At 39.9% G+C, this 26,808-nt stretch overlaps 1 protein-coding gene and 1 pseudogene across 2 annotated transcripts in view; both read right to left on the reverse strand.

Moving 5' to 3' along the window:
- The window catches only part of MYOM1 (myomesin 1), a 142,948-nt gene that overhangs the window by 94,485 nt on the left and 21,655 nt on the right, over positions 1-26,808 (reverse strand). For both annotated transcript variants that reach the window (XM_030836682.2, XM_030836684.2), the window contains exons 3-9: positions 21,536-21,676; positions 18,058-18,286; positions 17,249-17,406; positions 6,357-6,449; positions 4,332-4,420; positions 4,158-4,220; positions 373-537 (exon numbers count right to left, since the gene is read on the reverse strand). In XM_030836682.2, the coding sequence (XP_030692542.1) occupies positions 373-537; positions 4,158-4,220; positions 4,332-4,420; positions 6,357-6,449; positions 17,249-17,406; positions 18,058-18,286; positions 21,536-21,676 (938 nt within the window). The remainder of the gene's footprint in view (positions 1-372; positions 538-4,157; positions 4,221-4,331; positions 4,421-6,356; positions 6,450-17,248; positions 17,407-18,057; positions 18,287-21,535; positions 21,677-26,808) is intronic.
- On the reverse strand, positions 7,689-9,118 carry LOC115842075 (BTB/POZ domain-containing protein 10 pseudogene; annotated as a pseudogene).

Consider the following 26,808-nt stretch of genomic DNA (forward strand, 5'->3'; position numbering starts at 1 on the left):
GACCAATGGGCCTGCTCCATAGTCCCATTGGACTTCACTGGACTCCGCTTTGTTTTACCAAATAAAATTAACTTACAAAATGAATATACATCCACCTTGCAAAATGAGAATACAATTTTTTGTAATCCTTTCCCTATATTACTTGGTGATAAGAAATTATAATCTCCACAAATATATTGCGAAAGTTCTGCTACTCTGATACATGTGTAAAAGCTTTTGTAACATCCAAAAGGTTATGTCCTCTAACGTTCAGATTCTGCCAGCTCTGATAAAGAGAACTGCAGTCTTATGGACATTCATGCTCTGGGGCCAAGCCTGGGCTGTGACCTTCTGCAAATAAGAACCTAGTGAGAATTCATTAGTAAGGCTCACCATTTCGGTACCACTGGATCTCCGGCTGGAAATGTTTAATTTCAGGAGTGATAACTACACGGCAGCCTAGACTCAACGTCTCGCCTTCTCTCCCGAAAGACACATCAAACTTGTCATCAAAGTGGATCTCAAACTTGGACGCATAACCGTAAGGGGTCACAGCAACTGGGCACAACAAAAACAAACATCAGTAATTTACTTTTTGTCATCAAAGAGACACAAGCATTTTAATAAGCACAGGCAGAAAGCAATCACAACAAACCTATCAAGTGACTTATCTGGGCAAAAATTAAGTCTTATAAAAGAGGTATGTAGCATATTCACATATATCATTATATTGAAATGGAAGTTCTGTGTATGGAAATTCTTGCTTCATTGGTCAGATAAGCTAAATGCTTATTTTTACTATTATAATTAATAGAATTTAAAAGGTCAGGTTTAACGCCTTACATAAAATGTAAATGAACACCACATTTAGCTTCGACTTAAATATAGCTGCAATATATGCACATTAAAATGTTAGATTCTGAGTTCATTTAAACTTTACTGCTTGTACTCTTGGAACAAACAGCCATATCGATTTCTCATAAAAATAGACTTTTTTAGTAAGTGGCTTCAGCTTCTTGGATGATCTGGGTTAAAAAAATACAAGAAATATCAATGGGAGAAAACAAAGTTTAAAATACCATTCTTAGAAATATCTTATTTATAGATTGAGTCAATACCTGCACCATAAACTCTCCTAGGTTTTATTTTCTCTTTTCTCAAAGGAAAGGGCCTGGGAAAATAATGACTATTTTTTGATGGCTTCCTGCATGCCAGGAACTTCACATTTGACATGTCATCTAATCCTTGCAAAAACTCCATGGCATAGTTACTAGTTTTTCCTCTCTTTCAGGTGGGGATATAGAAGTTCACGAATATATATAGCTAACGCAAAGGTTTCAAAGGCATCATGTGTGAAACTGAAATTCAAATGTATAACTGCCCAACTCTAAAACTTAGGCCTTTTTTCTCCTATTTCAATTCTCTTCCTAAGACCTCTGCGAATTAATTTGAAAATGCAAGCTAACATTTATTGAGTTCACCTTGTGCCAAGTATTGTTCCAAGTGTTTAATATCTATCAACTCAATTAAGCCTCATAATAACCCTATCAGGTAAGTACCATTATTATTCCCATGTTATCGATGAGAAAACAGCAGCACAAGGAGGCTAAATAACTGCCCATATGCACCCTGCAGACCCAGGATTTACACTGGCAGGCTGTTTCCAGAGCCTGTGCTCTCAACCAATACATGGGGTTGACTTGACTTTGTGTGTCCCCAGGCAACCACTCACCAACAGGGAAATGACTTCTCTTTGAAGCGTGTGTCCCATCTGCCCCATTTTTATATGATGATGTCCCACTGAGATCAAAACGCAAAACAACTTGAACAGATCTTGTTTATTGGGAAGTTGGGCTGGTTCCAAATCTGCCTCAGGGAGTAGAGATAAGGGTTATAGGGAGGGCCTGGTTTAGGTCAGGGGTTGGCATATCTGTGAGCCAACTCTGGATTGCCTCCTGTTTTGTACCATGAAGAATGGTTTTTAAATTTTTTAATGGCTGAAAAAAATCAAAAGAAGGATAATATTTTGTGACATGGGAGAAGTCATAGGAAATTCAAATTTCAGTGTTCATAAATAAGGTTTTATCTGGATACAGCCATGCTCATTCATCTATCTATTGCCGATGGCTGCTTTTGTGTTACAGTGATAGAGTGGAATAGTTGTGACACAGACCCACACAGCCTAAACTATTTACAATCTAGTCCTTTACAGAAAATGTTTGCCAATCCCTGGTTTAGAATATGGTTGGTATTAGAAAGACCAGGTTACAAGTCGCTATTCTACCATTATGCGTGGTCTTGACCCATGACTTAATCTCTCTAAATTGTTTCCTCATCTGCATAGCACAGATAAAAAGGCACCCAGTTCATAAGCTTTGGAGAGCAGTAAATGAATCAATGCATATAAAAAATGTCCTAGGGGACTTCCCCGGAGGTTCAGTGGTTAAGACTCTGAGTTTCCACTGCAGGGGCATGGGTTCGATCCCTGGTCAGGGAACTAAGGTCCCACATGCCACACGGAGCAACCAAAAAAAACAAAACAAAACTGCAAATCACCAGTAAAGCTGGCGGTGCTGTCTCCCAGCTCAAAAAAAAAAGTCCTAGTACGGAGTCTGGCACAACTGATCAATACATATTAACTACTAGAGCAGAACCAAGGGCAGGGAGCTTTATCCATGATATTTACCAGCATATTCCAACCACCTAAACTGGTACCTGGCACACGGTAGATGTTCAATAAATACTAGTTGAATTAATGAATAAGAGCCCTCCGTTCTCTGTGTTGGGAACAACTGCACTCAGTTCAGAAGCCAGAGGAGGCTCTGAAAGATTAAGAAGTCAGAGAGGTTAGATTGAGCTGGGCTTTCAGACTTTGGCTTGATGGAGAAGAGGGGAATGGAAAAAACATGGATGATGATATAGAAGTGGGACCGAACAGGATACGTGTGGAGGATTGTAGAACGACCAATAGGCCAATCTTGGGGACATTGGGGATAAGTCATAGTTTCAAATTTCCCAGTTATTCTATCTCAATATAAATCAAATGATAGAGAAGGACATGATTTGGGATGTGTTCCTTCTTCACTCTCACCCATCATTCCCCTCTTACCCAGGGGATTGATACCAATGATTACAATTTAGAATATTAAAATTAGGAGCCATTCCATGAAGTCGATGGAGTAGGTCATCTATAGACATCAAACTAATTAGTTAGGTGAAAAATTGAACCATGGGAAAGTATTTTCATCAACCATTTTTAAAAATACCACTTATTTTTTAATGTTTGGAAAATAAGAAGTTCGGGCTCGACTACTGTCTTCAGTCCGAACAGTGTAAGCATCCAATTACTTGAACAACAATAAGGATTTTACTTTTATTGCCACCCATGAAAAGAAATTCTGATATAGATGAAATGATTGAAGTTCATAAATTTACAAATTACTATGGATCAGAATATTGTTAATAATTTATTAAACCACATTTAGACCTCATTAAATTGCATTTCATAAATTAATGTATTTATTCATTCATCATCAAATACTACTCTACATCAGGTGCTGGGGTTTAAAGATAAAAGGTCCAGCCTTGCCTTCAAGTGTCTCATGGGTCAGTGGGAGAGAACAGTTAACAGTGTCCAGTGAGATAGATGCTCTTACGAAGGTGCCACAGCTTCACTGGGGGCACCGAACCCTGAGTGGGTGGGGCCTGGGGAGTATCAGTATCTCAAGGAGTTGATACTGAACTAGATATTTAAAAATGAGTAAAACTGCTCTGATATAGTCCAGACTGTGTGTCTGTGTGTCTGTGTGTGTCTGTGTGTCTGTGTGTGTCTGTGTGTCTGTGTGTGTGTGTGGTTAAATCACTCTGCACAGATTTGTGTAATGATCTTTCTCAATTTAAACACAGAAAGACTTAAAAGCATTTTAAATGCTTTTAAGACTTAAAACCATTTTTAGCCTGTCACATCTGGGCATTTATAAAACCAGAACAAAGCAATTATATGCAGAAAGAGAATATAGTAACCAAAGAATCTGAAAAAATAAAACCAATCACAGGTAGTATTACACACATACTAGCATATATTATAATATAGACTATGTATTTATTTCAGCATTATGGAACAGCTTATTATGCAGTATTGTACAGAGATGACACAGCAAATATACTTGTAAACTTACAGCTGAGGGGCAAGGTGGAGGCCCCCGCATGGAAGCGAGTCTCATCAAACTCTCCCTTATATCCTAGAAGAGAAAGCAGAAAAGCATGCCAACTGTTCCTTGACTTTATTTTTTAGCAGTGAGAATAAATTTTTTTTAAATACACTTTGAATAAAACAAGTTCAGCAAACCTACTCTTTACCACAACCGAAGCATATGCTGAAAGCTCTCCTTTAACATTCATCGCCGAGGCCCGGTACTGAGCGGTGTCTTCAAAATCACACCTGAAAGAACGGATGGAAATGAGTGCCCAGTGCAGTGACACTCCTGGTACAGTCGTCACTCAGCGTCCGCGAGGGATTGGTTCCAGGACCCCCATGGATATTAAAATCCGTGGATGCTCAAGTCCCTTAAGTAAAATGGTGTGAAATAGTCGGCCCTCAGTATCTGCGGGTTCCGCCTCCTCAGATACGGAAGGCCGATGTAATTGCTAGCTGTTTCATCAAGGATCTCTTTGCTAACAAGCCACAGGGCAAAGCACTGACTGACGCATAGCTCTTTGGCACTCCTGATAAAGCTACTCTCTCTGACCCAGCACCCTGTGGTGTGTTATATAGGCCAACAGATCTATCTACCAACAGCTATAGTCCACCGTGACCCTAGCCTGGGTTCACTTAAAATGTCCCCCCCCAAAAAAAGTCAACAAAGTGTCAAGCATATAAATTACAGTGTGAACAGTGTGATGAAAAATTGTTCTAAGGTTGTATCAGGAGCAGAAAACGTCCAGCCATGTACCTTTGGAGCAGCTAAGACCCTGAACACCTTGGGGCCTCCCTCAAGGTGGGTTTCAGTCTGGGGGGCTACAGGGTGATGAAAAGGCAAAGAAATAGCCTCTCCTTATAGACGCCCACAGACTCCCTGAGCCACAAAACGGATCCCGGTTAGTCTAATGTGCTCTAGCCTCAAAGTACAAATAAGTTATTTAACTTTCAATCCTGCTAAGGTTCAGGCCCACAGAACAACGCAAGAAGTGCCATTTGGAAGTTCCTCTAAGTTATAATGCAGAGATTGGGATGCTGTTAATGGAGTAGAGAGAGAAGGACCTCACACAGAGATGAACAGGCTAAGATTTCAAAGAAGGCTGTTCTGTGTCTTCTCACTGCCAGTGTTCGTGCTCTTCATTGTTCCTCTGGGTTTAGTTTCATTTGCAATATCTTAATTCTTGTTGAAATCTACAGACATCAATAGAACCCCAGGAGGGTCAATACAGTTGCCTTTCCCATAGCTATTTAATTATAAAGCAACCACATAGCTCACTGCCGCCTCAGCAGAATCCCCGACTGGCAGAATGGATGTAACTTTAGGAAGGGGTCAATGCTTGGCAAAAGCCCCAGAGTCCCAGGGTTCTTTCTGCTTGAAGCCCAGCATCACCTGTGTCAACTGCTCTGACCTGAGAAGGCTATGAATCTCTTGAGATCAGAATGACGTAATTTATTTTTACTTTGACATCTCAGCATGTCATGGTTTTATTTGAACCAAAAATGCTGGCAGCTTGTTTAACTTTTCCATCCACATAACTAGGCTTGGATTTCAAAACCACATTAGGAGACACGATAAACCTTTGAAAACTTGGAAATTTTGATGTGGATTCTGCTTTCAAATTTTGCTTTTGATTTTGCTTTATAAACATCCCAATGTCAGGCTCTGCGTCCATCTACAGGCTGACAGGGTGGGCACATAGTTTCCCACAGTTCCTGGTGAGCTGAAGGAAAGAACAATTTCTCTAAGTACAGCTTACTTTCAATGTCACCCACCCCAAACTTCATTGGCCTTTACTGATTAAAGGCAAAAGTATATAGTGATGGCATAGATTTGGAACTCTGAAAGTATAACTGAATATAAATGCCTATTTATGTAACTTATTTTCTTACTAATGTCTAAGAAAAACTCTCCAGTATATAAAAGGATAAATAGATACAAATGAATTTTTCCTCATCGTCTTTGACTAAATTCAAGTAAGATCACTTTGGGAGGTAACGTGGGCTTGGTAAGAGTGTCATGCTTATCGCTCTTCGGTGTGCACCAAGAAGCAACGTATGGGACTGTCCCCCATCCTGATCGCGCTGCATTGGGAGGAAAAGGGAACAGTCGTTAACTGGAGCGCAAATTGCCACCCTAAGCAACTGCTGGGCAACACACACAGACCCTGATGTCTCTTACGCGTTTATCTCCAGAGTGTGCATTCCATATCGGCTTTCGATAATATACTTTCCAGGGTTTGCATGGACGTCTATTGGCACCTGGTTTTTATACCTATGAGACAATGGAAACAAGGTGAAGTAAGTTGAGGTGTAAATAGATTCATGATTAAAAGCAACACACACATAACTGTTGTTCTTGAAGGAACACCTGTAAACAAAGCACTGAGGTCGGTAGTGGGGTCTGTTCAATAAATGCAAATAAAACACATTATAAATACTATAAAACCTCTTTTTCTTAACATTAAAACAATGGAATTTTATTTTGATGAAAAATGAGTTTACAATCATTTAGTAAATGAAGAGCAAACACTTCATTTTCCTATCCCATAACTCGAAAAAAATCATTAGTGAATAAATATCTGTGAACAGATTAAGGGTAAGGCAGACTGGATAATAAACCACCTGAAGTTCACACTCTCCGCATGTGACTCACTTGAAAAGGATGAAAACGGCACTGGAGATAACTGATAAGATATGGCCATTGAATCTCATCCTAATCATTCAAATAAGCCCAATGATACTCATTTTTTGCTCATCATGGACAGCAAACTATACACATTTTACTGAAAGAATACTTTGATAGAAGCACTTATTTAGATTATATTGTGCATCACAATTATTAAAATGGCTTGAACAGTTCCACTCAACCACCATATATAAAGTGCAACTACATAATATTCTACATTTTATCTGGGGTGTGATGAATATCAATCTAGACTGAAAGTACCCCAGCTGCCAATTTCCACCACTTCTGAAAAGATCTAGATGTGTGAAAAAGGACTGTTCCCCCATACAAAGAACCAATTTCACAAACCTACTGGTAAACCAATACATTTATATAACTGGAACCTCAAGATGCTAGAATTGTAGTCATTTAAAAAAACATTCAGGGCTTCCCTGGTGGCGCAGTGGTTGAGTCCGCCTGCCGATGCAGGGGACGCGGGTTCGTGCCCCGGTCCGGGAAGATCCCACGTGCTGTGGAGCGGCTGGGCCCGTGAGCCATGGCCGCTGAGCCTGCACGTCCGGAGCCTGCGCTCCGCGACGGGAGAGGCCACAACAGTGAGGGGCCCGCGTACCGCAAAAAAACCAACCAACCAACCAAACAAACAAAAAAACCATTCAGCCATCCAACCATTTTAAAAACCATGGTCTTTAAAAAAGTTTACACTGCAATATCCTAAACACTGTTCTGTGCATCTCACAATGAAGAGAGTGGCCTTGCAGTGCAGGATGAGGAGAGTGCAGCGTCATCGTGAAGAGTAGCACGCTATGGTTTCAAGGAACATCACCATCACAGCATCAGATTCTGTGCGTCAGGATCGAGGTCATTGTTGCTAGAAGGGGGATGGATAGGGAAAATATCGAGCTCATCCACTTGAGGAGTTGGGTGCATGACTACCAGCTGGTCCTGGGGAATGTCAGCTGCAGCTGCTGCAAGGTTGGTGATAGATTTACTTTTTACACACTGAAAGTCTACACACCGGCTCTTTCCTTCTTCCTTCTCCCAAGACATTCGAATAAAGGGTCTTTGGACATAGTTGTAAATCACTTCCGGGCAGCCCCCAGGCCTTTTCTTTTACTTTTTTCTTTGTAGGTTGGACAACCTTTTATTCCCAATCTAATCTTCTTAAGACCCCTCTCCATCAAAACTGATTTGGCCACAACTCTGTTTTCAATGTACTTGAAAAATCTATATAATTTTGTGCTATAAATAATTTGTGAATATTATTCTCCCATCTGTGGTGGATACTCTTCATCCCAATCAACCACATCATCACCTGTAAGCACCACTATGTGGCATTCATGGTCCCCACTCTGGGCACTAGCTACCATGAGAGGCAGAGTCATTTCTTTCAGGTAAAATTCGAACTGTCTACGGGCACCATCATTTGATAACTCATGCATTAGGGCACTGAGATCTCTACATTTAATAGTACTATATTCAAAAGAGATACAAAGAGAGTCGCATGGTTCTCTCAGTTCAGGAATAGATATGCCATCGGGACAATGGATTATTCCTGTTTTATAGTAATCCAGAATAGCTCGAAACACAGTAGAGCCAATCCCCTCTGCCACCTCATACTCTCCCTTCTCGCTGGGACATGTAGAGTTATGTTCTCTGCCAGCCCCAAACATCCTGCCTAGCACTGCGTATGGCTGAGCAGTAAAAATGGATGGGTCTACAACAAATTTAGCGTTATCCACTATTAGTGTCACTCGTTCTGACGTTCTTACATTCCGACCTCCTTCTTTTTCATTTTCACACACAAACACCATTTCCCCAGATGTCTTACAGCTACCATCTGAACTTGACTGACCACTGTTTCTGCTGCTGTTCCCAGCACTGCTCCTGGAACCATTTGGAGATGCTTTTTGAGGATGAGGACTGCTTGGACGAGAGGAACTGTGATCTTTTTCACGTTCAACATGGTGCTGTCGTGTTGAAGTAACATTTTTAATACGAGGAATGAGCTGAGATTCTGTACTTTCGTGAGATGAATCTTGGGATCTGTCACTTGACCTTCGTCTACCTCTTGATCTCTCGTTGAGAGAGATCAAGTCACCATGTAGACTCATTTTGGTGTGGGCAACAACTCCTTTGGCAACACGTGGGGGAGTACTTGAATGTTTATAACGTTTACGATGTCTACTATTCAATTTCCAATCCCAGTTCTCTGGATCACTGGAGTTACTGTCAAAAGGATGAGGCCATCCTGCCATCCCACTTCAAGCTTCCTCACATTGCTGCTCTGAAAGCACACATGTAGCACCCATAACCTGTAGTCCCCCTTGAGTGTCCAGGCACAGGCCGGGGCCGGCGACACCTCCGCTTCCTCCCCAACTGGATCCCTCCGGAGGTGTCTGTGGCCGCGGAGGCTCTGGCGGCTGCGGCTACAAGAGCCTCCCCAACAGGTTGCAGGCCGGCTCCCAGGCTGCTTCTCGCCTAAAACTTCTTGACGAATGTGCTTTCCTCTCCTCCATTACAAAAATTACGTTCAAGAAGTTGGCCATTCACAGCAATGTGGTTGAATCTTGCATGTGTAATGTCGAGTAAAAAGAGCCAGACACAAAAGAGTATAATGATTGCTTTTATGTAAAGTACAAAACCAGAAAAGACTAATTAATGCTGCTAGAAGTCAGGAGAGTGATCCCCCCGGAGCGGGGCAGGGGGGATTAAGGAGACATCCTGGGTGCTGAAATTGTTTGGTTTCTTGATTTAGGTGCTGGTTACCTGCGTGTATGCAGTCTACAAAAATTCATCAGAGTTCTACATTTATATGTGATACACACTTTTTAATGTGCATATGATACTTCAATAGAAGATCTGAAAAAAAAGAAAACAAAAACTTGCCTATTGTTGACACAACAGAGAGGAAGGCTTTGAGTGGTTTTTTTTGTTGGCTCTCTGTGTAGGATGAAAGCAAAACATTCTTCCCACTAACATTCTTGCATGTTGTTCAAAACCTTGTCATTGCATTGAAAGCTCATTATATTTGTTTTACTCTTTTGTGAGCAAGCATAGCTCTCCTCTTGGAAGAACTTAAAATATCAATCATGAAAGAAAACTACTGACAAATAGGAGCTGAAAGATTCCCTTTCTCTGACTGGCCATCCTTGGTGAAGCCTCTCAGCCTTGAGAGGCTGGCGCTCCACGGAGGGGCCCCTCCTGAGACACTGTCTCCTGAGTCTGCAAGGGGCACCTTCTTCACCACGTCCTCAGGTTCTCAGTAGCCAGTGGCTATGGTGCTGGACCAGGCTTTTCTGCTTAAGCCATTTTCTGTCCCAAAGAGGAGCTGGACTTCATTTGATTCCCTTTAGGACACCCCACTTCACTTGTGCAGACATCGCAAATAACGCTAATAACCATAACGGACACAGAGTGTTTACTGTGAGCCAGGCAAGTGCTTTAAATTCAATGCTCACAACAACCGCACGAGATGGTACTACTTTTAACATAGTAAAGTAGTAGCATTTTCCAGATGAAGAAACCCAGGCATGGAGAGGTTAAGTGTCTTGCTCCGGCTCTCACGGCTAGAACAGCAGATCTGGGATTTGCACCCAGGCAGTCTGGCTCCTGACAACATGGGATGCTTCCACTTTCCAGCTGTTCTCTATTTAGCTGCATTTTATTTCTTCAGATTTCTGGACATGGTTATAAGGAGGTTTTGGAGCAGGGAAAGTTGTGGAAAGGGAGAGAAAGAAAGGAAATAATCTTCAGCCAGTCCCTACCTCTTCCCAGCTTGTACACTCGTACACTCATACACACACACACACACACTCTCTCTCACACACACACACACACACACGTGCATCCTATGTCCCTAAAATGCATCATTTTTTATACTTTAAAAAATGTACCATTCTCCTTCTCCACCTAGCAAAATCCCAACTCGTCCTTCAAGGCTCTGATCAAATGTCACTTCTTCAATAATCTCTCCCTTGAAATCCCGTACGATATCATTCCTGCCTGTCCGCATTGGTGTTACTTGGTTCAAATGGAAATATATAACATTTATCAAATTATGGTTGGACAAGTGTCACTTCTACTAAGGTGTGCGTGCCTTGAAGCTGGGGATTGTGTCTGATCCCTACTTACTTCTATTGCCACTCTCAAGGAAGTAGGCATCACAGGCAAATATTAGGCACTCAGTGTTTGCTAAATTGGATTGAACAGAGTTATTGGGTAACACCATAGATTTAACTGTGCTTCCTGATTTGGGGCCGAAGGAACGGAGTTCTGATAAATCCATCCTTCATGATATGGATAATTTAAAATAAGTGCATGTGAAGAAGGTGTGTTGAGGCTCTTTGTGTCCTGGTTCCTTAGGATGTGAAACGGCAGGGTGGACTGGCTTAGGAATCGCAGCTGCGTAGCAGGTGTAGGGGCACAGCCTTCTGCCCCACCCTTGGGAGCCATCCCTAGCTGTTTCTGACAGCTCAGAAGCAGCCTCAGTTAGCTCTCTCCCCACAGGGCTCCAGGCAGACAGGACTGTTTGATCAGAGATGGCGTGTAAAAAGAAATCTGTGGCCACTCCTAATCTGGAACATTCCTTGTTTTGATGAATGACAGGGTAGAACATGTTAATCAGCATGTTCTCCTGACTGAATTGGTTTAGGTCATTTCACACTTGACTCACAAGCTCCCTCTTGCTCAGTTTTCTCCTTTGCTGTGGTGTTTTCAGTATTTCCTTCTAACATAAGAAGAGAAATATGACACCCAATTCTGTGTGGCAGGTGCTACTTGACCAAACAACTGAGTGACACTCTATTTGGCTTCTGACCAAAAACGTTGTTCATATTTCTATAAAGTTTGAATTAAAACAGCATTTGCAGCTCCCAGGCATTCTTCACTTTCCTTGTCCTTCTGTCCAATCCGACTTAACACCTCAATGCCTTCCCCCCATCCCCCGACCCCCAGCTAAACAGCCATGGCTTCTCTGTCTCTGTCTCTGTCTCTGTCTCTGTCTCTCTCTCTCTCACACACACACACACACACACAAACACACACACACACACTTTGAGAAGCTTCCATTCTCTCCACTGGAACTCCAATGTCAGTGTAAGGAGCATCTGTTTTAAAGCTGCAGACATGGATTAAATGAGGAAGTGATTCAATTCTATTCTCCAAGGAGTTCACCTAGCTAGGCGCTCAGGTTCAGAGTCATTTGCGATTGGCTGTCTTCACCATCAAGTCAGGGGAGAAAAGTAGGATTTGAGGCCTGCTCTGTATATGCTTCGCAGTTTGTTACTTCTGGAAAATGAAATTCCAAACTGGTCAGTCACCAGCTAATTTTGGAGAGTTAGCTACACCCTGGGGTTATTTGTCAGAGGGTTTCTGAAATTCCTGTGAACATTTAGCTGTACACCATTTTCCTTATCATTTTCATGTAGAGTCTATGAACTAGTTAATGAGCTTCTGTTACAAGTATTTCTAGAATAATACTCTTTATGTATGTGTGTAAAATACACACTTAATTCCTCCAAACAAATGTCTGTTTGGATATTGGGCTGACTTTGATAAGAAGGGATTACAGTGAAAGCTCTTTGGCAGTGTAAAGCATGGTCAAACAAAAGGGCTTCACTCTAACTTTTCTCTATCAGCAAATAATGCCTGCCAAAATGATCTTTTCATGTTGAATACCCCTACAAGTGTGGTTGCTACTTAGAATGCAACCCTACTGTTTTGAATAAATAGCTGTTACTTTAAAAGCCAATTAGCTGAGAGAGAGCTATTCCATTAGCATAGAATTTGGACTTAAATAAATAAGAAAAATCTAAAATAAAATCCCAAACCCTTATACCTGGGAAGTAATTATAAATAATTTTTAACTATTTTAAATGCAGGCTGTTTTCCTAAGATAATATGATAGTAATTGCTAAATTTAAATACATTGTGAATAACTCTAATCTTGTAAACAAATTCAATACATGATTCTATCATGGAATTTGTGAATTCACATAATTTGCAAAAATAGATTAAGGCGTTTCCAAATCCCTGGACTCTTCCTAAGATAGTACTATTTTATTCCCAGGTTTTGAACTCTTATCATGCTTAATGACAAATATGTTTGTCTATTTGACAATGACTTCAGGGATAATGTGAAGAATTTCAAGTATGTATTTTTAAGTGTCTTGCGTGAGGATCTAGCCCAGTAACCACATACACATCTGAAAACTTGGGTATTGAGTGAGCATCAGATTAATACTAATCCTCACTAACACTAACACATTGCTCCAGGGAGTTTGTGTGAGTCTCCCTGCAGATTACAATCCAGGCTTCCATTGAAAAAACTGATTTAGACTTTGGGCTCGAAATGCAATTAAATCTGGCTCTTTTTTAAAAAAAAGGAAGTGTAAAATTAATGCAATTCTCTCCTTCTCTTAAAGAGAACTTTTCTCCCTCATTTCACACAGTTTTTACAATTTGACTGGGCAATACAGGCATATGGTTCAAGGACCAGAAAATATCAGGGTGCCCAGGAAACATTCTCCTTCCTCAAACCTGTCTGCTTTCTGCCCAGCTCCTCCCCACAGCTAACTGTTCTCCTTAGATTCTTACATAGCCTTCCAGAGCTTCCTTATGCAAGTAATATGGATACAAACATAAACGTTTTTCCTCCCCTTTTAAACCAATATATAGCCTATTAAACAAGTTATTATATAAATATAGCCTATTAAGTAAAACAGCTTTGGTTTTTCACCACATATATATTTCTCCTTCTCTGTTGACAAGCCCTCCTTCAGGATGGCCTGCTTCACTGTGGTGGTGCAGCAGCGTCATCTACAGCTAACTTTTCTACCGGACGCAAAGCCCACAGCCTTCCTTCTGCTCGGAAAGTGAGCTCAGCGCCCCCACACCGGGCCCTGATGAATGATGGGCGCGCCTGTCAGTGAGCGCTCCCTGGCTACCCTCTAGATTCCATCCAGACGGATTTAGTCAGTACGCGGGGTTGGCCAAAGAGCAGCTGCTGTGTGTTGATATCATTTGTTAGACCTCAGGGGCTTCCATGACCTGAGGCTGCCCAGTGGAAACTTGGAACTGAACCCTCTTTGGAAAGGTGTCTGAGGGAGCCAGGTCCCAGGCACACATGCCTTTGAGAGCTAAAGGCTTCAAGCGGAGGCATCACAACTGCCCGCAGCAACATCACACACTTATTTCTGTACTTTCCCTTCTTCTATTCAGTAAGGTCATTCTCAATTGTTTCTTTCATACTTATACTCAGTGTCAGGCCCAGTAAGCTGCAGCTGGGTACCAAAGAGGCATAAATGCCAGCAAATTAGTCACCACCAACCGTGGTTCTTGCTAGGTCGTGGATTCCCTGCTCATTGAGGGGAAGGATGCTCACTGAAGATCGCACACTCTGGACCAGCAGCTTGCAAAGTAAATTAGAGCTTCATTTCATGATTATTTTTAAAAAGGCAACGTACCCAGCAAGCTATAATCAATCCTACATGGAAGTTTACTCTCAGAGATGGATTCACCTTGAAACCAGTGAAGCTCAAGTTTCAGGGTCTCTCATCAGCATGCGTCCCCATAAGGCTCTGTGCCTAATGCATATGACTTAACTTTATATTCTTTTTTGTAAAAGTGCTCCTCAAATGGTATAACTCTTATGCCCCACAAAACCTGGATCTGACCTTATTTATTGCCACAGCCAATTTTCAGTTATCTGCTAGCTGATTGTCCAAATTTCAGCTTTATCCAGGGGCAAATCTTGCTTGCTAAATAAGGTGAACTATTTTCTTAGTGGTCCACTGGTTCTTTTGTTTTCATATTTACTTCTCACTTGACTTGCAAGGCAACAGGACTTTCTGTGAAATGGTCTGATCCGTCCCTACTGGGAGAATTCTTGATACAGAATGGATTTGACTTCTCCAAGCACAAAAGGGGTCACGAGAACTAGAGAAGGTTTGTTCCAGTCAACGGACAGCCTCCCAAACAGCCTCCCAATGGTTCCTGAGACAAATCTTGCCTCTGTGCCTTTGTTTTTGATTCAAATGAACCCCTAGGCCATACAATTCATACGTTAAGGAAATAAATACTTCAAAGCTAAAGGTGAAAGATTTGAGGGATCAATCATACTTCTTCTCAGCCCCATTAGTGAAGATAACAAAAAACTGACAGTATGGGCTTCCCTGGTGGCACAGTGGTTGAGAATCCACCTGCTAAAGAAGGGGACACGGGTTCGAGCCCTGGTCCGGGAAGATCCCACATGCCACGGAGCAACTAAGCCCGTGCGCCACAACTACTGAGCCTGCGCTCTACAGCCCGCGAGCCACAACTACTGATCCCGTGTGCCACAACTACTGAAGCCCACGTGCCTAGAACCCGAGCTCTGCAACAAGAGAAGCCACCGCAATGAGAAGGCCGCGCACTGCAATGAAAAGTAGCCCCTGCTCGCCACAACTAGAGAAAGCCCGCATGCAGCAACGAAGACCCAACGCAGCCAAAAAAAAAAACCAAAAACTGACAGTATTTCTATTTTCCAGTTTGACTGGAGTTTTACGGGTTGACAATTTAGTCATCTCATATTTTTTCTGTGGCGTTTTAATATTTTTTGTTTGTTTTTATTTTTTTAACATCAACATATTTACTCATTTGCTTATTTTTGTTTGTTTTTAAATCACTCCTTTTTCAGCCCACAAAGCACTATGTAAGGAGTTTAATCTCTAACAGAATTAGAGCTCTGTCTTTGTAGAATCCTATTACTCTGGCTTAGTAACACCATCAGTGGTACATGGCATGTTTGTATTCTAGTTGCTGAGTATTTAACGGAATAAATAAATGCTTAAGAAATTAATATTTACCTCCTACAGATTACTTTGTATTCTTTTGAAAATCATCTTTAACTCTGATGTTTAAAAATCAGGAAAACAGAGATAGGACACTGTGTAATAAATATATCTACTTAAGGACTCCAATGATTCGTTTATTGGTAGTACATTTTAATTCATGAAAGATGAGAATTTTTTTTACTCATCAAGTAATTTTTTTTTTTAAACATCTTTACTGGAGTATAATTGCTTTACAATGGTGTGTTAGTTTCTGCTTTATAGCAAAGTGAATCTCAAGTAATATTTCTTGGAGCTAAAAATTTGTTATTCTTTACGTATTTCTATAGGAAAGTTTGGATTTTTTCTGAGGTGGGAAATAATCAGTTTTTTAAGAGGAAATGTCCCTTTGATAGGCCAATTTGTGCAACTCTATAGGTAGAGAGAAAGGTGGGCAAAGATGGACTGATTCCTAACTTACTATAGTATACTCTTATACTTTTAAAGCTTGGAAATTGATTTTTTAAACTTCATTTTCATCTAAATATGTTCCTACATTTCTCATCTTTGTTTACTATAAATTATTTGCCTTGGTAACATAGAGCTGGCTTTGGTTTCATTCTCTGGTTTTCAAACTCAAGAACCCTAGAAAGAGTTTACATACAAGAAAAACTGTAAGTAAATCCAATATTACCACAGGCAGATTGATATCACAGGTGAATTTTTAAAAAACACAACTCACCACCTGCTCCTTAAGAATAACCTTAGCTAGCAGTTTATCTTGTCAGCCACCTCCATTATGCTAGCCAGGTGTCCAAAGAACATTAGAAATAACAGAAAAGAGAGGAAGAGACAGGCGCTCTTTGGGTGACAGTGCTATTCTATGAAGTGTTTATACTGTGACATAGGGCATATTTACCACCACTCCCGAGGATAAGGGAACTGCATGCAAAATACCCCTGTCGGAGAAGAAGACGGAAAACGCCTTTTAAAACTGGCTCACAATCCTCTTCAGACTTCTGCTCTCTGTGGCAGACATTCATGCCGTATGATGGGAGAGTTCTGAGTTTAGGGATCACAAAGTCATTGACAATTGCAATAGGATATATAATGGACGGAAAAAAGGGGAGCTTATTCGTTATGGAACAAAAATTTCTTCAGGCCCCATAGTCGTAACAGCTCCCTCTATTTTTTGGCTTTAGAAAACACATTAAGACCTCAGCTCATGTGAGGAGTAGAGATGGAGCCCTCTGGGTCTTAATTACTTTTAAAAAGGCAGTATCGCTTCTCATCACAAAATGATACCAAATAAATATGCTGACTAAATTTTAACACTTTATATAAGATAAAGATCCATTTGTATAATAGGATTATAAAGTATCATAATAAATCGTAATGGATGCAAGACTCTTCTTTCCTTCCATACATGTATTTTTTCTTCACTATTTAAAAAATCTATTCAAATTTGTAGATGCTTTCACTGACTCTTGCATATTCACAATGTCACATGTTTTCATAAGAGGTAAAATTAACTTTGAGTAATCGATTCTATGAGAAATTTTCATAATGATAGCATACCATGTGAGACGAGGTTCTGGCCAGCCGGCTACAGAGCAGTGTAATTTTACATTTTCTTTCTCCCAAACAGTGTGGGAACGAGGTTTAATGACAAATTCAGGAGCATGGAGAAGACTATCTTCATTCAACTTTTTATGATATGCCTCAGTTTCTTCTAACTGAAAAAAAAATCAACATATTATGAAATCAAAGTAACATGTGCTACAAAAATGTAATGTAGAAATCAAAATGATCATTTTTTTCATTTGCAGCCTTACTTTTGCATTCATTTCAAACGAATTCCCCTCACCCCTTTTGAAAACAGACACATCACTTAATTTTTAACATTGTAAGCCTGAGCAACATATTTTACTTCTCTAAGGTGGATTTCTTAAGGTTCTTCAAGAACTTTAATTTCTATAGAAACTAAAATTTCACAGAATTTAAATATTAAGTGTGTCTTTCTTTGACCTATACATTTTGATGTCTTTTTCCTTCTTTTGTTTCTCCGCAAGACCACATATTTCTTCATTTGAAGCTAATTAATCTATATTAACACACATATATACAATGTTACATGCATTTCTACTTTTTAAAATTAATATTTATTGGAGTATAGTTGATTTACGATGTTGTGTTAGTTTCTGCTGTGCAGCAAAGTGAATCAGTTATACATATACATATACCCACTCTTTTTTAGATTCTATTCCCATATAGGCCACTACAGAGTACTGAGCAGAGTTCCCTGTGCTACACAGTAGGTCCTTATTAGTTATCTACTTTATATATAGTGGTAGCATTCCTACTTTTGTAAGTTATCTTTTTTTTACCGTTTTTTTCAGTGACAGGTGTTCTGCCTTTTCTCGAATTGCAACTTTCCTCGACTTCTCAAAACCTTCCTCCTGGCGAAGCATGGACGTGGACTGTTCGGATACTGGGGACTGCTTGGCTGCCGTGACTCCTTCCTCTCTAGCAAGGAGATTCCTCTGGGCTATGTAAGCAGCAGCTTCTTTAATTCTTTCTTCTTCCGTGTCTGTAATTCCACTGACATGCACTTGGCTAAAATATAATAACAGCGAAATATGGATATCGCGGATGGCAGTGATGAGATAGCCCAAGTTTACCAAGTTCAAGGTGCCCGACCTCAGCTGCTGTACACTGTGCCCAAAGAAAACCTGACGTAGAAAGACCTGGTAAATAGGAGCTAACTCTTCACACATGGCAGTGATCTTCACCTTAACCAACAATGATAACCACAATAATACTACCTATTCCGGCTGTGGTGCCTTGACAAGTGCTTTTTACATACATTGTCTCGTTTTTCCCCACAACAACCCTTTGAAGTAGACTGTACCCTCTCTACTTTAGCAATACGGCAACAAGACACGGAGAAGTTAGATAACTTGCCCAACGTCATTTCTTTGGTTTCCTTAGTGTGTTGAAATACGATTTAGTCTATAAAAAAAGATTAAGTTACGACTTCCTTCCAGAAAAGACGATATTGTGAAATGACAGACAGTTGTGTGGCTGTGATTCTGATTTTCGCCTATGTGCTTGATCTGGATTCTGTGACTCAGATGATGTAATGCATTGCCCAGAGGTGCTGCACGCAGAAATAAGTTGTACATTTACGTGAGATCCTTAAGCCTAGTGGGTTTCCTTTCCATGATAATAAAGGTTGTGTGTGTGTATCTACATATTTAATATGACAGGCTTACTTTGTGCTTACACACAGCCCTGTTGTAAAGAAATGATCAAACTCACAGCTGAAGTGTCGATGCTGACAAAAGTGACTTGTTTTTACTCATAATTGATGATGATGATGGCAAGTGAGTGGTTACATCCCAAAGTGCTGTGCCTAATATAGTAGTTTATGATAGAATTTGTGCTGTGATTTAGTAATGTTTAAAATATTTGGATTATTTTAAAACTCCTTCAATACCTTTGTTGTCAATCCTATTACATGTTTCAGTGAGGAGTATGTTGATTATATTGAAGATTCTCTTGAAATTGAGTCTCCTGAGACCTCTTAAGGCAGAATTGTACATTTGTTTTTCTTATAAGAAAAATTACTTCAAACTTCAAGCAAACACTGCCATTGTGTTTACAAGTCCCTGGCACCTGAATCTATATAGTTTGCTGACGAGTAGGACGCAACATTTGCACAAGTTTGGAATTTCTCATGGAATATTACTAAAACATCTGGCAGACACATTAGTCTACCTTGCGTTTTACTCAACTTAGTGAGTAAATTTTAATTTCTTTTCCCTTCTCTCTCTCTCTCCAAATATTAAAAAGTAGTCTCTACCAAGGAAGTTATCTGCTATAATTTAGGGGGAGAACAAGGAAGATGGAACATTTTTAGCTTAGTATCCTGACATAATTACCTCTAACTTTTCTTTTTGAATGAGATAGGAAGTGAATGAATTAATAAGTGAATACAAAACAAACGTCATGAGAATCTACTTGGAATTCTCTATAGAGGCTAATATACAATATAGAGATTTGAAATGAGGTTTGTAATATGATTCAATATGTATAGTAATTGATTATATTCAATGATAGTCCGGCCCCAAGTTGAGACAACTCTAAGTGAAGTTCACATACCCTTTAACAGTGGATGTGCTAACATAGCTCTAGAGGGCAGAATGGAGTCATGGTTTCCCTGCCTTTTCCATTTGCAAATAAGGTAAACCTTGGGGAAAAAAACTGTAATTATTTCACAGGAAAACTCAAGTACACTTAAAAATATATTTTTGACCCAGGACAGCAGGCACATTTGCCTTTAAGTAAATATAAGTGCATGTCAGTGGTAACCCTGCTATAATTTGGGTACAAGAGCAAGAATATGATACTAACATCAAAAACACACTACTGGGCTTCCCTGGTGGCGCAGTGGTTGAGGGTCCGCCTGCCGATGCAGGGGACGCGGGTTCGTGCCCCGGTCCGGGAGGATCCCACATGCCACGGAGCGGCTGGGCCCGTGAGCCATGGCCGCTGAGGCTGCGCGTCCGGAGCCTGTGCTCCGCAGCGGGAGAGGCCACAGCAGTGAGAGGCCCGTGTACCGCAAAAAAAAAACAAAAACAAAACACACTACTGCAAATTTAAAATAAATTAAAAACCTTTGCAGGGCTTCCCTGGTGGCGCAGTGGTTGAGAGTCCGCCTGCTGATGCAGGGGACGCGGGTTCGTGCCCCAGTCCGGAAAGATCCCACATGCCGCGGAGCGGCTGGGCCCGTGAGCCATGCCGCTGAGCCTGCGCGTCCGGAGCCTGTGCTCCGCAACGGGAGAGGCCACAACAGTGAGAGGCCCGCGTACCGCAAAAAAAAAAAAAAAGTCAAAGGTATAAAATGAAAAGCTAAAAATAGAATATTGTTTACCCCCTTACCTTCCTAAGTAGGTTCAGAGCAATTATGACATTAGCCTCCGAAACAATTCAGAAAGGAACCATCAGAAAGCAGTGGAAAGAAAAAATGGAGGGAAACAGAAGTTGGTTACCCAAAATTACACCCGCATTATTGCCTAGTGATTTTCCTGAGAGCACTTGCCTGGAGAAGATGACCTCATTCTGAACCATCTTAGCTCTGTGAATAATTCTCCATTCAAAGGAAAATAAACAGGGAAGACTCAGAAAGTTCCTGTTAAACTTTAAGTTGGTGTCTTGGACAAGTCTCCTTTCAAGATTCCTTTGTATATATTATCATTCAAAAAAATGTTTATATTATAAACAAATTTGGCATTACACAGACTGGTGATTTAGTGATTATTTTGTTTGAACTTTACCTCAAAATAAATAGTAATCTATTTTACATTTAACAAACATAAGCCAGGCATTATTATGGTGCAATTCTTTTACTTAGTCTACGTTATCTAAGACTTTTTTTTCTTCATAATGAATAATAATTAAAACCACACTGGCAACCAATCTACCTAAACATATCATCTGATTTTTTTCTTTTAGTTCACCCAATATTTTATAGTTTTAACCTTTCTTTCTACTCTAAACATAGTGACTATATATAGAGTCGAAAAACTAGCATCCAATACTCAGCTTCTAATTTCAACTAGTTACATAATTAGAAATAAGTTGCTGATCATCCTCTTTTGTCATATAGCCATCCTATGTGATGGCAAACAGTTTTACAATGAACACATCTCCCTCCGTGCATGGTTCTGAGGTTCCACAGACCTTTCTCAACCAGTACATAGTAAGTGCTCAATAAATGACAGCTGCTATTGTTATTACTACCTGACAACATTTACTCTCCACTTTCTAATAATCAGATCCAGGGAGAAAATCCGTACATACCGTCCTGAGAAAATGGGCACCATGTAGTCACTTGGCAGATTTTCTTTCTTCTCTCCAGAGAGAAGACTTTTCTTGGCTCTCTTTGTTTGGGGGCTCAACTTGGATGAATAATCTTCTAACATCAGACTGGAATCTGTAAGTCTGAAAAAAAACACCCTAATGTTAGTCTATAATTTAAAAAAAGGCTTATAAAAGGAAGTTTTAAGTTTGAGGACGTTTTACAGAAACCTAGACGGCTAATGTTATAATCATCTTTTATCTTTAGAGCTAGCGTGAGAATGACCTCACATAATGCACTCTATCTAGACACAAGAGAAAAATAAGTCTATAGCAATTTTTAAAAATTGCAGTATAACTGCTTTACAATGCTGTGTTAGTTTCTGCCGCACAGTGAAGTGAATCAGCCATATGCATACACACATCCCCTCCCTCTTGGACCTCCCCCCGCCATCCCACCATCCCACCCAAGTAGCCCGTCACAGAGCACCGAGCTGAGCTCCCTGTGCTATACAGCAGGTTCCCACTAGCTATCTATTTTACACATGGTAGTGTATTTATGTCAAATTTCATGGCTTTTTCCCCCTTAAAATTTCGAGGGAAAGTGGCAGTGCTTCGGTAATAGTTCCAAATACCCTTTGCTGTTAAGTTAATGTTGGAAATTTAGGTGGTCTACATAAACGGTTTGGATACATTGTGTATCCAAATGCTTTCAGGGGATTGATACAAAAGCAGATTTTCTGTATTGGGAGCCCAGGCAATTCTGATGCAGGGCCTCTAGGTTCAACTTGAGGCCTTTATGTAGTACAGACAGACTCCGTCTGAAAGGACACTGGGTTCATCAAACAATAGAGTTAATATACTTTGTGTGAACACACAGCGTCGAGTGACTCGGAAAATTACAGGTTTGATAAAGAACACTTTCCTAGTGCTGTTGCACACAAAAATCCACCCACCCATGCACACTGGTGCGAGTGTACACTTGGAGGTAGTTATTGTTCTAATAAACCAAAAAATGTGTTAGCAGAGTGGAAAACATGACAGCAGAGATTGCACCTAGAGAAAAGAATTGATGAAATTAAAAGGACAACCTTAATCTATATAGTTCTTGAATGAAATGAAGTGTATTTTCTTTCAAATGTATAGAATTTGGCATAAATTTCAGAAGTTCATGGACTCTGAACAATCCATGGGCTCAGGCTAAAAGCCTCTCGTCCACATTGTAATGAAAGATAGTCACAATAGGAAGCCGTACAGGAACTCTCTGTACTATCCTTGTCATTTTTCTACAGACTTGAACTGATTCTAAAATTAAAAGTTAATATTAAAAAGGTCCCTGGTGTAGAGAAAATTTGAAGAGAAAGTGAAGCATGTGAGTGGTGTGGCATGGAAAAAGCCAGCTGCCCAGTTAAAACAGCAAAACCTTCCAAAGTGTCCAAACCTTGATCGTTTCCAGTCTTTAAAAAGCATTAGCAAAAGCAAAGAGATTACCTAAATCAAAAGAAGACAGCACATACACAGAGTACAAAATGGATACATAATAATGCAAATAATCTTATCCCCTGCTAAGCAAGTAACACAGACCTGCAGGGCTTCTAGGAAGTACAGGGGGTGCAAACGTAGCCTGAGAGTATAGGGTGGGCTACTGTCTTTAATTCCTGGAGTGGAGTTGTAGCACAGAAATGGCAAACCTTTTCCTCTCCCACTAACTACCCCCTCCCCGAGGGTGAATATCTAGCTCTTATTCTATGATCAGCATTAATGCCAAAGGTTAGAACCTTGAAATCAAACTTGTGGATTGGTTACCAATTGGAAGGCTTAGTGAAATTTGTTCCTGGCTGGCTGTTCCAGGCAGCAGCAAAATGATTGCATTCTATACCCCTAGCAGGTTACAAAGTACAGGCTGTGCTAATACAGGTCTAAGTTTAAAGTGGTATTTTCCTTCACTCCTTTAATTCCATTACTATACAAAATAAAATTAATTATGGAGTCTGTTTCATTTTTTTCTATTTATAGAACATTTGCATTTTCTAATTTTTCTCCTGTTTTTCTGTTTTTGCTCTTTTTACTTTTTACTTTCATTCTACTATCTGCAGTCATATTCTCATGAGCTCATATTTTCAATGTTTATTTATATCAAAACAGCTGTGACTTGTCATTCTTTTTCTTGTACTGTCGTTCCTTTTTTTCTGTCATTTTCCCTTTAAGATAAACCTTTAAAATGATTCACTTATTACATAGAATGTGTCAGAATGTGATTATTCCATTCTCACAAGTAAGTCACAGCAGATGATTTTTAATAGTTAAACTTCATGGTAAAGATTTATGGTACTATCATCAGTTTTCAAATAATATTTCATTTGGAACAAAAGGCTTCAAAAAAAGCATTATGATTTATATATTATATAGTATTATTTAGAAAATCATATATTATATAGTATTATTTAGAAAATCCAAAGTATTTAGAAAATATCAAACACTTGTTATGCTCTCTAAAGTTTCTTCAAGCTTTTGAATCCTAACAAAAAAAGAGTGTGTGAAGGATTAGATGTTAAAATACTGTGCCAACAGACTATTTGGTAATGCTAAGTCATTTATCGAAGTTAACAAACAAAACTAAATCAGAGAAACAAAGTTTTAAGGAACTGACTATGCAATAATCAGTGTAACTAATTATTTGAAGGAAAGCCATGTCTATTTTGTTATGACCCAGGAACACTGAAGTCTAACATCTTACTCTATTGAATTTTAAAGTCAAATAATGTTTTTAGAGGAGTTCAATAGAATATGTAAAATTTTAATTTCTTTTTTTAAATTTAAATTTCTTTGAAGTTACATCAAAGAGCTAAATAAGGGCTTGCTAACCTCTTGGGCTTTTAGTTGTATCTAAATTTTGAAAATAATACTCTGTCTTATAAGTCAGTTTCTGAGTAGACACTTAACTTGATATGTATGGATCAATTTGGGTCTTTTAACTATTAAAACTATATTTAACAGGACTTCCGTGGTGGTGCAGTGGTTAAGAATGGTTAAGAATCCTCCTGTCAATGCAGGGGACACGGCCTCAACCCCTGGTCCAGGAAGATCCCACATGCCACAGAGCAACTAAACCCATGCGCCACAACTACTGAGCCTGTGCTCTAGAGCCGGTGCGCCATAACTATTGAGCCCACGTGCTGCAACTGCTGAAGCCCATGCACTCAGTGGCTCCGCAACAAGAGAAGCCACCGCATTGAGAAGCCCGTGCATTGCAACGAAGAGTAGCCCCCACTCGCAGCAACTAGAGAAAGCCCATGTACGGCAACGAAGACCCAACGCACCCAAAAATAAATAAAAAAATTTTAAAAACCCTAAATTTAATGTTCTTTATGTCTTGAATCTTTCTGAACTTCAATTTATGAAGGCAGGGAAACTAAGCTATAGGTAAGGATTGATTTGCGTGTGCATGGGTGCACCCATGTGTCTGTAACTGTGTCTAAGTACATCTATCTGTACTCTGCTACTAATTGTGGTATGTCGTCTTAATATGTCTAAAGTTAGCAGAATTTAAAGAAATATCATGGTGTGTATGACATCATCACACCTATGACCAGCAGCACCACAGAGAAGGGATGTAGCTCAGGTACAGAAAGCTCTTTCTGGAAATGTTCCAGGGACTCAGAAATAGACTTGCACCTCCATCCAGTTCAAATACTGAAAAACAACAACAACAAAAACAACATAACCTTCCACTCTTACAACTTCATAATTATTCTTAACAGGAATAGCAAGAACAAAACTAATTATAGAATCACAGAACTGGAAGAGATCTCAGGGATATTTATACCACACTCAGTTTATAGATGTGGAAGACCTGGAATATCTTTGTAACTTGCCCAGGTTCATACAGCAAGTTGGTAGGTGAGCTAGGACTAGCATCCACCTAGGTTAGTGCTCTTTCCACTACAGCAGTAGTCTCTAACTTTTGTGACTGGGTCCTCTCAATCCAAAAATATTGGGGGCATGCCACCTGTTTATTTATAAATTCTACACATATACTGCTGTATAAATATTCTCACTTTATGAAATATTCAATCAACAGAAAAATTTTATGGGCCAAATTTGACTTTTTAAAAAATACAGAAGTGCTCATATTTCTTCCTACACTTCCATGGCTTGCCTTCGTGGATTCGCCACTTTGGAAACCACAACACCATGTCACACTTCCCATACTGACTCTGATGTTGATTTGCTATTCCTGAATTTATTCACATCAATTGATTTATTCACATCACAGTTCAATTAAAAATAAAGCATTAAAAAACTCATTAAACTTTACATGAAGTAAAATGCTAGTTCTTTAAAGTTATGTTGTCCTAGTTCCCCAGGATGAGTAACTTTATTCACACTTATGTTAAGTATGGATCTACTTAATGGATATACTATTTTCTAAAAAAATTATGACAACCTATCAGCATGTTTCAGAAAAAATGAGATGATATGATCGGTTGTAGACACCCATCCCTATATGCCTACGGTTATATTGTATTATTGGTTTCCCTCTCTATCTTTCCCATTGCCTATGACTATTCAAGGAGGGGGATGGCCTAAGTTACCTTTGTATACTCAGTACTGTGTGCATTGCCTGATAGTGTTCAATAAACTTACTGAATGAAGTGAAATCAAGATTCATCCTCCTGTAATCATATGCTATCTCAGTGATTCTCAACCCTGACTTGCCATCAGAATCAGCTGAGGAGCTAATAAAAATGACCAATGCAGAGGTGAGACTTCTAGTATGGTGGAGTGAGCAGTTCAGCAGTTTCTCTCCCCAAAAAGCCATGATAAAATTGGATACAATTGCCAAAACCAACCCATTCAGGGCTCTGAAAATCAACCAAAGGCATACACTACACTGACAAGTGGTTATTCATAAAAAGATACTGAACTTCAGGTATGAATAAGTGGGAGTCTGTGTGACATTCTTGCCTAGTCTTTCACCACCCCCTAGCTCCCAGCTCAATCCATAAGGTAGTTCGACCAAGGTGGGAAAAGGTGAGAAAATCATAATGTTCACTGCCAGAGGGGTTGACTTGATTTGGAGCAGAGCATGATAAACCTCCACAACCAGCAACATTGTAACATGAGCCACCTAAGTGGCAAACAAACAAGGGAAGACCAGCAGCTCAATCAATCTCAGGATGCAATCACGGTTGGAGCAAGCAGAAGACTGGCAGGTCAGCCTGAAATTTAACAGGAAGATTTGAAAAATAAGACCACCATGGAGGGACTTCCCT

Source organism: Globicephala melas, chromosome 13 (genome assembly GCF_963455315.2).
Source record: "Globicephala melas chromosome 13, mGloMel1.2, whole genome shotgun sequence".
In the NCBI taxonomy this organism is placed as follows: domain Eukaryota; kingdom Metazoa; phylum Chordata; class Mammalia; order Artiodactyla; family Delphinidae; genus Globicephala; species Globicephala melas.